This window comes from Elephantulus edwardii, unplaced genomic scaffold, assembly GCF_000299155.1.
Source record: "Elephantulus edwardii isolate Elephantulus edwardi_28Jun2011 unplaced genomic scaffold, EleEdw1.0 scaffold00045, whole genome shotgun sequence".
NCBI lineage: Eukaryota > Metazoa > Chordata > Mammalia > Macroscelidea > Macroscelididae > Elephantulus > Elephantulus edwardii.
In genome coordinates, this window is record NW_006399795.1 from 652462 (window position 1) to 665188 (window position 12727).

A 12727-nucleotide genomic window follows, 5' to 3' on the forward strand; every position below is an offset into this window, starting at 1 on the left:
TTCAGGAGAGGTAAATCCAGTAATGCTGATTTCTCCTATGCATATGCAGCTTGGTGTACTCACAGTTTCAAATCCAGGGTCTTCTCTTCCCATCTCTGTGCTTTTGGACAACTGATGTGCCCTCTACAGATTTCATTTCCTCCATTTAAAACAGGACTGGTATCATGAGCCTTTGCAAATATTGAGATTTCAGGAGGGAAAGGCTGTGAGAGCTGTTAACCACAAGCGGAATACGAAGTAGAAAGGGCTTCAGACTTTACAGATGGGGAAACTGAGGCCTAAGAACTGCCCTGCAGAGAGTGCACAGAGTTTTCCAGAAACTAAGCTGGCTTTAGGGGCCAAAGGTCAGAACCCTTCTTCTAAAGCAGCACTGTACAACAGAAATATGATGCAAATCACATATATAATTTTAAATATCCTAATCTGCATTATGCAGAAAACACAACCTTGCTTGCTGAAACCAAAGAGAACATGAGGTTTGCTGCAGAAGACTGTAGTCTTCAATATGGATTGAAGCTCAACATCAAGAAGACAAAGATTCTCATCACTGGGCCAATTGGCAGCTTCATGATAGACAGAGAAGAAATTGAGATTGTTAACAACGTCAGCTTGCTTGGCTCCATAATCAACACTCTCGGCACTAGCAGTCAGGAAAATCAAAAGACAAACTGCATTGGGAAAATCTGCTGACAGAGACCTCTCTAGAGTACTGAAAAGCAACAATGTCAGTGTAGAGACTAAGGTGTCCCTGATCCAGGCCATGGGCTTCACAGTTACTTGCTATGTGTCAGAGAGCTGGACAATGACTAAGGATGATAGAGGAAAAATCAATGCCTTTGAGTTGTGGTGCTGGAGAAGAGTGTTGAACATACTATGGACTGCCAGTAGAACAAACAGATCTGTCCTGGAGAGGGTGAAACTACGCTGCTCCCAGGAGGCAAGGATTTTGAAGCTCCATCTCACATATTTAGGGCATGTTTTCAGGAGAGATCACTCCTTGGAGAAGAACATAATGCTTGGAAGGGTAGAAGGACAGCCCAGGAGAGGAAGACCCAAGATGAGATGGAGTAACTCAGTAACTGAAGAAATGGGATTGGGTCTGTCAAAGATGAGAATGGCTTGGGATAGGGCAGGGTTTAGAGCTAATGTACACAGGGTCACTACAAATCTCAGGTGACTCAATAGCACACAACAACACTACAACAAGAACAATAAACTAGTATCTCAGGTGGCATAATGTGTTAAGCTGCTAAGAGAAAGGGTCAACAGTTCAAATCTACCGGCCACTCTTCACGAGAAAGATGGGTAGTCTCCTTCCATAAAGGTTCATAACCTCTGAAAGCTGGTGGAGAGTGGGTTGAGTTTTTTGCTTGTTTGTTTTCTAATATGTTTTGTTTAGCAGCCACATTACAAAGTAAAAAGAAGCAGGAGGGGGTGGGCAGGGAGAAAAGTGCAACAACGAATGAATGGAAACCCTAAGTCTATAAATTTTCATTAAAATTAATAATAAAAAATTCTTAAAATGACAAAATAAAAAGAAGCCAGTGAATTTCATCTTGTTGTTGTTATTGTTGATTGCCATTGAGTCAAACATGACTCATAGCAACCCTGTCAACAAAAGACCTGAAGCCTTTCTGTAACTCTCGTCATTTATCAAGTTCATAGTTTCCAGAGACATGTTGTTTAGGAAGTAGATGCTTCCAAATATAGATACTTATTTAAACCAAAGCATCTAAAACATCATCAACATGTAATCAAAATAAAAGTCATGTTAACTTGTGTTTTATGGGGCTTTTTTTTTTTTTACTAATTTGAAATTCAGTGCTTATTTTACACTTGGAACTCATAGTAACATCCTTTTATAGAGTTAAATAGGGAGTTCTAAGCTGTAATCTTTACGGAAGCCTATCACCAGGTGTTTTTCCTGTACAACTCCTAGGTGGATCCCAGCCACATACCAAGTGCTTAACAGCCACATTAGATGTTGAGTCAAGGTATGAACTTTGAACCACAAACAGCAAGATAGGCGCAATAGGCAACAGAGAGAGGCCTCTGGCGCCACCATGTGGCAGTTTCAGGAATGCTTCCCAGAGGACCGACCCAGGCCCAACCTGGTCCACAAGCCCTGGATGGAGAGTTTAATTTCTGAATTGGAAAGGTGCCCAGGAGCCTTTTAACCACATCACCTCATTCTACAGGTGAAAGATAGAGACCCACAGAGGCGTGGGAACATGTTCCGAAGAGATAAAGCTATATAAAAACCCAGGTGTCTGCTGCCTGGTCCACTTTCCACTCAACCATCCTGCTTTCTGAGTAGAAGGCATCCGTGCATTCCTTAGCTAAGTGTTTTTCTGTGACCCAGGAGGAAACCAGACAGATTGCAATCTGATCTCCCCCAGTTCTAGCTTTTATTCTACCATCAGATACTCCCTCTTCTCCCCACCGGGTCATTCAACAGGTATTTCTTGAGTGCATCTTTGGTGCTGGCATCGGACGATGCCCTAGGAAGATGGCAGTGAGCACAATGGCCAGGTCTTGTCCTCACAGAGCCCACAGTCTCCACAGGGAGACAATAACAAAGGCAAATTGAGCTGCAACGAAAGATCATTAGGGAGACAGAGGAAACAGTGGCAGGTCCAGGCAAGCCATCTAGAGGCAGTGACATTTAGACAGCAAGTTCAGGGCTTAGTGAATCAGAAAACTAACTGCTATGGAGTTGACCCTGACTCGTGGCACCCCCATGTGTGTCAGAGTAGAACTCTACTCCACAGAGTTTCAATAGGCAATTTTAAGGGGTCATGGTAGCACAATGGTTAAGCAAAAGACTGCTTAATTGAACGGCTAGAAGTTCAAAGCCACTCAATAGCCCCAAAGTAGAAAAGCCTAGCAATCTGCTCCCATAAAGACTAGAAGCAAACAAACAAAAACCGTTACCGCTGAGTCCATTCTGATGCACTCATAGCAACCTTATAGGACAGAGTAGAAATCTTAACAGAAGAGTCTTCATTTCATGGAGCAGTTCGTGGGTTTGAACAGCTGATCTTTCCTTTTGCAGTCAAATGTAACCACTGTGTTATCAGGATCCTTCTCTATAAAGATTACAAGCTAGGAAACTGTACAGGGAAGTTCTGCTTTGTTACACAGGGTCACTAAGAGCTAGAATCAGCTGACCGGCACTTCACAAGAGTTTGCCAGGCCTTTTTTCCAAGGCACCTCTGGGTGAGCTCATACCACCAACCTTTGGGTTCACAACCAAGTATGTTAACCATTTGCACCGCCCAGGGAAAAGCAGTGCGAAGGCCTGGCAGAAGGAAGATGCATAGCATATCAGTACACCTCAGAAAGAACCAGACTAGCTGGAGCCCAGAAAGTGAGTTACTGCTTAGAGCTGAACCCAGACGATTCAGCGCCTCTTCCCATGTGGGTCATGTTAAGAACTATATCCTTAAGATTTAGGCATCTAGGAAGAAGGAGCAGAATTAATACCACTTTTTCCTATTCCTTCCACTTTACCCATCTTCATGAAGTAGATTCCAATTCATAGTGACCGTACAGGACTTTAAAGTTTCCAGGTGGCAAATCTTTACAGAAGCAGACTGCTAAATCTTTCTTCTGCAGAGAGATGGATGGCTTCAAACAACCAATCTTTCACTTAACTATTGCACCACCTGGGCTCCTTATTCCTCCCACCAAAAACCCAGTGGTGTAGTCCATACGGCATTAGGTTAACCAGAGGCAGCAGCTCTCTGGTGGTGTGAATCTGCCTGTCGTTCCTCAGCATAAAGATGAGTGATCTCTTCCTGTATGATTTACAGCCTCCCAAAAAGTCTCTAGAAGACCAGCTATGAGTCAGGTCCATCAGTGAATCAGCATGAAATACAACTAAAGGCCTGAATATTAGGTATGAAGCAAATGTCAGGAGTCTCTGTAGGGTGGAGAGAAGGAGGAAGACAAGCTAGAGACCTCAGGACCTGAGGAATGATGGTGCTAAATTCCAGAGTCTGCTAAAAGCTGGAAATGCCAAAGAGCACAGACATGATAAGTCTTAACAAACGCCTGTCCTCATGAGTCTTCGTGAGAAGAGGCCAAAGGAATTTTTTTATAGAAAAATTATTTAATCAAAACAAATTTATACATTGACACTTATGGCTCAAATGATATCCGAATCCAAGAAGATAATGACTGAGCTCCATCTAAACAATGGATCCTAGTTCCGTTACAAGACCCCTTAAACACAAAAGTCTGAAGATTTAAACTTTTTATCCAGAAACAGTTATCCATGAGATTAAAATATACAATACATCCATTTTTTAAGCGACAGGCCTAAATGTAGAACTCTTATTAAGCCATTTTCCCATAGTCATTGTTCCAAAACATGAGAAGTGTCATAACTACCAATTGAAGTCCACCAACTGACCTAATCCTCAAAAGAGAATGCTAGCCTTCAATAATATAGCCTTACATTTTGTGTTAGTATAGCTCACCCCGATAATGAATATACAAAGTACTAAGCCACTCTTCGTCAAATACCTCCAAGCAACCTATTTCTACTCTTTGCAATCCTGTCATGATATAGAAATGAAAATAAGAACCTCTTTCTGATATGAGGCTGAAGGATTTTGACAGCTGCACCAAGGGGCTCGGGAGCAGCATGGGGGTGAGGGTGGCGCAGGGCTGCGCGGGATTTTATTCTGCTGCATTCGGGATTGCTACGAGTCAGAGCCCACTCCACGGCACCTAACAACAAAACAAACCTGCGTGGTTTAACAGCAGTCGCTCAGGCTGTCTGCCATGGGGCAAAATGAGAGGAAGAATTGAGAGGGTGGGAGAAATAATGGAAAGGTGAAAGCTACCGGAAGTGGGGGTCAGGGAAAGGGGAAAGGTGCGGGAGAGGGTGTCAGGGACAGAGCTGCTGCTGGGTATCAGGGTTGTGCGGCAGGAGATGGGGCTTTAAGACAGCGCCAGGTTGGTGTGGAGGGGTCAGGAGCTTGGTCTCGGCGGTGGACACGGCAGAGGTGGGCATGTTGCTCTCTCTCTGTGTCCCTCTATGGCGGTGACATTCTTGTGTGATCTGTGGCCCAAAGCACATCCACGCCCCTTATCCTCCCTTCTCAAATACACTCTCGGACATGCTCTTTTGCACTTCTCCTTTCTCTGGTCAAGACACACACCCTCCATCCTATCCTTTCAGCAAATGAGAAGCCCTGAAAAGTAAGGGATTGCCTGAGTCCCCGCAGCAAACTGAAGGAGAAACCTACGCTTCTCATTCCTGAGCCTGGTGCCCCATCTCTGGCCCCGTCTCTGGCATCACTAACTCCCAATGACCCAATTCTGAGTCAAGAAACAAGCCCCAATGTTTCTGAAAGCACATCAGAGAGGTGCCACAACTTGTCCTCCACAAGGACTGGGTGTCAGGCCACCAGAATCGCTTAGCCTAAAGCCTAAGGCACAGGGAAGAGGCAGCAGAGGGCTGTGGGCGGCTGATGCATCCATGTCATTGGGAATGGAGACATGGTCCAGTTAACAAGAAGGCAGAATTAGGAGCCAGAAGCCGTTTGCTGGGGAGGAGTGGGGCAGCAGGGCTAGTCGCACTCACCCACAGAAGTGCTTACCCTGAAGTTTGACAATCATGCCCATCGAGCAGGTGGAGTGAGAGGCGCAGCGAGCACAGGAATTGGTGGCTGTCGTGACACAGAACATTCCAGGTCGACATTCACAGACTCGGGGTGAGTCCCTTGTGCAAGGCATCTTCTCCACGAGGTCACCTAAGGACAAAGAGAGAAAAGGCATGGGAAGGATAAAGAGAGAACAAGGGAAAGGGGATCAGGGAACCTCCTCAGATGAGAGGAACAAAGCATTTGCCCAGGGGTCATCCAACAAGAAAATAAATGCTCATTTGGCTATTCCAAGGGGCAGGCCTTATGGCCTGCTCTAAACCTTAGTCTGAGGAAAAGAAGTTGGTTGAAAAGAGATACATACTGCATGATTCCCTTGATACAAAGCTCTAGAAAACACAGATTATCCCATAATATTAAGAGAAGCTCAACGATGGCCTGGGAATGTGGTGGAGACAAAGCTTGAGAAAACTTCTGTGGTTGACATGGCCAATATCTTGACTGTGGTGAGGGTTTCACAGCTGTGCATATAGGTGTGAAGACGTATCAGATTGTACACTTTACACAATGTGCCTCAACTCTAGTTCAGTGTGGAGGGGGGTTCCCATAAGCAGGTAATAGATACAAGAAGAAGCAAGGGAGATGATTATGAGGCTCAGGACACCCAGGGACAGTAATAAAATGAACTAAGACGCTTCTATGGGCTTCGATTGGGTAGGACGGCTGGTGTGCTCAGTCTCTCTTTCCAGAGTGGTCCTGAGATGAGGGTAAAATGACTTACCAGCCCACATTTCCGGTAATAAGAGAAATGGCATTAAACACGAGTAAATGACTCAATTTAGAAATTGGCAGAGGAAATGACTAGATATTTCTCTAAGACATAGAAATGGTGAAGACGTCCTCACGAAAATGTTCAACATCATCAGTCATCAGGAAAATGCAAATCAAAGCACGAGCTATCACTTCACACCACAACAGCGGCTATGATTTTCAGAAAGATGAAAACAGCAAGTGTTGGGGAGGATGTGGAGAAAAATGGCACACATACATTGCCAGTGGTGCAACAACTGAAAAAAAACAAAAATTTGGCAGTTCCTAAAAAGGAACCTAAAAAAGTTACCATGGTGTTACCATATGCCACAGATGTCCTGCTCCTAGCTATAGAAATAAGAGATTGAAAATAAATTCACACACATAGAACAAAAAACCCAAAAACTAGATGTGACTGCTTATAGCAGCATTATTCACAGCAGCCAAAAAGTAGAAATACAATTGTCCATCAACCGATAAATAGATAAAACAAAATCTGGTATACCATACAGTGGAATTCAGCCCTAAAAACAAAGGCAGTTCTGATACATGTTACAACATGGATGACTCTTGACAAAATACGATGCTTAATGAAAGAAGCCAGACACCAAAAGTCATATTGTGTGGTGGTGTTACAGGCCGTCGAATCAACTACAACTCACAGTGACCCTATCTATACACAGCAGATCTGAACGGTGTCTATTCTGAGCCATTCTTCATGATCGGTGTTATGCTGGAGCCCATGGTTACACGGTGTCAATCCCTTTTGTTGAGCTTCTTCCTCTTTCTCTCTGTCCCTCCACTTTTCCTACATGATGTCCTTTCCCAAGGACTGGGCCCTCCTGACAACATGTCCAGCGCATGTGAGACAAAGTTTCACCACCTTGTGTACCCTGGTTGTATTTCCTCCAAGACAGACTTGTTTGTTCTTTTGGCTGTATGATTCCATTTATATGAAATGTCCAAAACTAAAAATAATCAAGAAATTAAAATTAACCCTGTTGTTATATAGAATCAATAGCAATTCTTAAGGGTTTTGGAGGCTATAAATCTTTGTGGAAGCAGACTGCCGTATCTTTCTCCCATGAAGCAGCTCGTGGATTCAAAAGGTCAACCTTTCCGCTCGTAGCTAAGCATTTAATTGCTGTGCACCAAGACTCCTTATGAAATGTCCAGAATAAGCAAGCCCATAGAGACAGGCAAATTGATGCCTCTGAACTGTGGCGCTGGACAATAGTGCTAAGCATGCCATGAACTGTCAAAAGAACACATAGATATGTTTTGGAGAAGGTGCATCCGGAGTGTTCCTTGGATGCAAAAATGATGAAGCTTTATCTTACTTATTTAGGGAATGTTGCTAAGAGACGCTGCTCCTTGGAGAGAGACACCATACTTGGGAAGGTGGAGGGACAGCAAAAGAGAGGAAGAACCTCGACCAGGTAGGCTGACACAGTGACTACAGCAATGAGCTTGAGTGTGTCAGAGATTGTGAGGACGGCACAGGATAGGACCGTTTCAGATTAGTTGTTCACAGGGTCACTATGAGTCATATTCAACAACAACAATAGAGACAGATGTGGGTTGGCGGGTCACAGGAGATTGGAGAATTGAGAAATACGGAAAAGCTCTAAAATTGGTCTGAACAACACTATGAGTATACTAAAATTCACTGAATTGTGCACCTTAAAAGAGTTTAAGTGGTGACTTTATATTGTATAAATTTTACTTCCTTTTTAAAAAATCACTGCTTTAAAAAAAACAGCAAGTTAATTCATACATAATCTCAGTGGAAATCATGAAGAGATACCCTTAATCAAACAGAAGTGATGAAGACTCCCTGGATATGGAAGGCAGATGGAAAAAGGAAACCAGAGCACAAAACATACACAAAAGGATCATGCTGGAGAAGGTGGGAGAGGGTTTGGATGCAGTAGTCTCAATGAGTCCATGACAGAGGCAGGAGGAGGGCCAGCGAGCATGGCGCGGGGTACACCTGGAGGAGGCCCGTGGGCAGTCTGCCCTCATACTTCCCCCCCCCCCCCGCCTTACGCCACAAAGCTAAAAGCCGAGCATCTCCTGCCAAGGAAACTTCTAAGTAAGGTGAGCTGTGAAATGTGCTGTACCTGGGAGGTAAAGGAGCCACAGGCCCAGAAGACCAGCCACTGGCCAACTCTGCCCAGCACCTACTAGGCCCCTTTGCACCCACAATCCTTGGAAGCAGGTTCAGATTTCCATGGCCACACAATAGAACCAGTAGTCACCAAACATTAGAGGAAAACCGGTGGCCTAGGAGTAAAGAATTGTGCAGCCAGCCCAGAGGCAGGTGGTTCTAACCCACGAGCTCCTCTGAGGGAAGAAGATGGGCAATCTCCTCCTGTGTGATCTACAGCCTCTGAAACCCTGCTGGAGGGTCAGTTATGAGTCAATTCCAGCTAAACGACACATATCAGCAACAACAAATTTTAAAGGGCCCAGTAGGTAAGGAGATGTGCTTCAAACCCAAAGGCTGGTGGTTCAAATCCACCAGCTGTCTTCAGGAAAAAGACAGTCTCCTCTTGAGCAATTTATAGCCTCTGAAAACCCACTGGTGAGTCAGCTCTGAGCTGCTTCCTACTTGACATAAATGAGGACGTGTGTAAACCCAAAAAGAACACTCTACAACGCTTATAAAAGAGAAAATAAAACAAATCTTCAAAATCAGCATAATGAATATCCTCAAAACAGGAACTCGCAGCTATAAAAAGAGATTCCCTGGAGCACAAAGCTACGTATTCACCACATCCACTTTCACATGAGCTCAGAGAAAAACTACACTCTCCAGCCTCCTTTGCAGTTTGACAGTCTGATATGGTCAATGCAATACAGTTTAAAACAATATAAGGATTTCTCAGACTTGGTCCACAAAACTAATTCAAGAAACTCTCCTTCCTTTAACTTTCTTGCTGTAGATATTCGTGTGGTCCCTATGGCTGACCTGCACTTTAGAAACGATACTTGAAAAAGAATAACATTCCAAGAATTCTCAATTATTTGCAAAGAAGCAGAGCAAGAGCTGTGAGTAGACATCTCTATAAAATTCAAGAAAAATCCTCTCTGTAGAGCAGCTCCTACAGAGTATCACAAGCCTCGCTCACCAGAGGCAGGACACAGCCTGGTCTTGCCGCCATCTAGGGAGCTATGTCAAGATCTGAGAACGTGCGGGAACCACGGAGCTGGGGTGCGTGCCCTCCTAGGCAGCAGGAGCTCCAATAAAGATTATATAAGAGGAATTCAACTAGAAAGAAGATCCTGTCTCCCAGCAGAGACTCCACCCAAATCTAACTCAGCTCTGTTTTCCTTTCAAGCCCCTTAAACTCCTAAAATGAGTTTCAAAAGGACACTGTCCCCAGTCCAAGCTCCAAGCTGAGAAAACAAACTAGAGTCCCATGAGGCATAGTCATCAAGAAGTCACTCACACTGTGTCAGGGCAAAAAGAAGACGGGAAGGAGTGGCTGGCCCTTCGAAGCTTGAACAAGAATAAATAAGTGAATGAAAAGGTGCAGCTGTGCAAACACACCCTTCAACGAAAGAAGAGGAAGAAAGAAAGAAGACAAGGAAAAAAATGAACAGAAAAAGCAAAGAAGACAAGACATACCTGGCAAAGACAGAATCTCAAAGAAACAAAATCCAGGAGAGGGTCATCCTATAAAGAAACTTAATAATAACACAAGTTTAATAAAGAGGTCAAAGGAAAGATTCTCAAACAAGATAGGAAGGAAGACTTCAGAGCTAAAAGAAACAAACTAAGAAGAACAACAGGATCACTAGAAATCTAATAAAAAAATTACGAGGGGGCTGCTGATACCTGAGAGGTGAGACAGAAAAGGGACTTGGCAGAAAGTTGAATGAGTGGGATGGAAAAAGAATCAGAAAAACAAATAATAATGTCAGGGCATGTAAAGTAAAAACGCAACAGTATAAATGCAACTAAAAATGAGATAGGAGCAACAGGCAAAGACAATCTAATATAAGGGTTCCTGGAGTCCACAAAGGTGAACATGATTGGACAGATAAATTAACACTCAAAGAAGCAATCAAAGATAAAGCAGAACTAACTGACTGGAAGAGGTCCATATTTATTCCCATTCAAAAAATAATAAAAATAAAGGTGACCCAACAGAGTGTAGAAATAATTGAACAATATCACTAATATCACACACTAGCAAAATCCTCCTGAAGATTATCCAGAAAACACTTGAACAGTATATTGACAGAGAACTACCAGAAATACAGGCTGGGTTTAGAAGAGGTCATAGCACTAGGGATATTATTGCCAATGTCAGGTGGATCTTGGCAGAGAGCAGAGAGTACCAGAAGAATGTCTCTAAGTATTGACTATGCAAAGGCATCTGACTGTGTGGAGCATAATAAATTGTAGCTAACCTTGAGGAAAAATGGAAATCTCAGAACACTTGATTATGCTTATATGAAACCTATACTTAGACCAAGAAGCTGTTGTCCCAACATAGGAAGGGAACACTGCATGGTTTAAAATTAGGAAAAGTGTGTACATGGATTGTATCCTTTGTCCATATCAATTGCATTCAATGAAGAATGTGGCATCAGAATATGAGGAAGACTCATCAACAACCTGCATTATGCAGATGACACAACCTTGCTTGTTAAAAGTAAAGAAGACTTGAAACACTTGCTGCAGAAAATCAGACTACAGCCTTCAATATAGATTGCATCATCACCACATCAAGAAAATAAAAATCATCATCACTTGATTGATAAATAACATCATGACAAATGGATAAAAGACTGAAATTATCAATTATTTCATCTCACTTAGCTCCACAATCAGCACCCTTGTTACCAAAAGTTAACAGATCAGGAAATATATAACTTTAGGTGAGTCTGCTGTTGAAAATCTCTCCAAATTACTGAGGACCAGCAATGGCAGTTTGAAGACAAAGGCACACATGATTCAGGCCATAGTTTTCCAATCACTTGCTGTGCACCTGAGAACTGGACAAAAAGTAAAGCTCACAGAAGAATTGATGCCTTTGAAAGAGCTCGTACGTCAAAGATTGTGAGGGTGGCACAGGATAGGACAGGGTTCAGGTCTGTTGTTCATAGGGTTGCTATGAGTTGAACTCAACGTGACCACCACGACCCCTGGGCAGCTCTGCAGGCCTCATCCAGAGGGAGTTGCACTGCTGACCCAAAGACTGAATGGGAATTTGAATCCACCAGTGACTCCTTGGAGGAAAGATGGGCAATCTCCTTCCCTGCTATTTACAGCCTTAGAAACCCAGCAGAGTTAGCTATGAGTTCCTCTGGACACAATGACAAAGAGTTTTGATCTCTAAATAAACCCACACAAAATAAAAAATTTTTTAAAAAATGCATATAGACCATTTTCATTAATAAAAAAAATTAACAGTAAAACTGCCTGTAGAAAGAATTCTCCCAAAAGCACTGTGATCTTGGGGAAAGAAACAACTCTTCCTCTCTGGCCACCAGCCCCAAATTCCAGTTCTGTTAGTTCCTAGCATTTTATACCCTTTGGAACGGCCCTTACCATCACTATGCCTCTGTTTCCTTACTGTAAACAGGGATAAGACAAGAGTGATGTCATGAAGACAAAACTTAATAAATGTGAGTCCTCTTGGGGGGAAAAAAAATTAAGCCAGTCTCTCTGAAAAGCATGACTGATAGCAATTTGCAAATCCAGGGCAGCAAACTGAGGCTCCAGCAGAACTGAAGCCCAGTGCTCTTCACTTTCAAGCTTTTCTGCGTTTCCTCAGAAGCCCCCATGTTCGCTGGAAGGAGCTCCAGGGGAGGACAAGGCTCTCACCTCGTGAGCAGCTCACACAGGCCGTGCAGCGGCCAGCCTTGTTCAGGTAGTAGTCACGATGACACTGCTTCTTGCAGTCGGCGGATCTCTGTGGGCAGAGCGGCTGTGGAGAAAACCCTGGAAAAAGAAGGAGAGAAGCTTTAGGGCAGGTGCATCTAGGCAAAAACCTTGCCCCAATCTCCACTGTTGTTGTTTTGTACTATTGAGTCAGAACTGAATCATAACTAAACCTCCAGTTTTTCAGAGGCAATAAATCACACGGGAGGAGAATGTCCTTTCTTCCTCAGAACAGCTGGTGGGTTTGAACCATGTGCCTTTAAGTTGACAACACAATTCCTTACCACTAACCACCACTCTCCACTACTTATTCCTAAAATCCACACTCTTCATAGTGCTGTGGCCAATCCTCAAATATATCACTCCAAGTCTCATGTTGTAGATGGAGGTGGCAGCGCCCAGA

General features: G+C 43.5%; 1 protein-coding gene across 1 annotated transcript in view; it reads right to left on the reverse strand.

Moving 5' to 3' along the window:
• Nucleotides 1-12358, reverse strand: part of TNFRSF8 (tumor necrosis factor receptor superfamily, member 8) — a 55365-nt gene extending 43007 nt beyond the window's left edge. The window contains exons 1-2 of the mRNA XM_006885890.1: nucleotides 12268-12358; nucleotides 5613-5765 (exon numbers count right to left, since the gene is read on the reverse strand). Coding sequence (XP_006885952.1) covers nucleotides 5613-5748 — 136 coding nt within the window. The 5' untranslated portion in view covers nucleotides 5749-5765; nucleotides 12268-12358. The remainder of the gene's footprint in view (nucleotides 1-5612; nucleotides 5766-12267) is intronic.
• Between the last annotated feature and the right edge of the window lie 369 nt (nucleotides 12359-12727).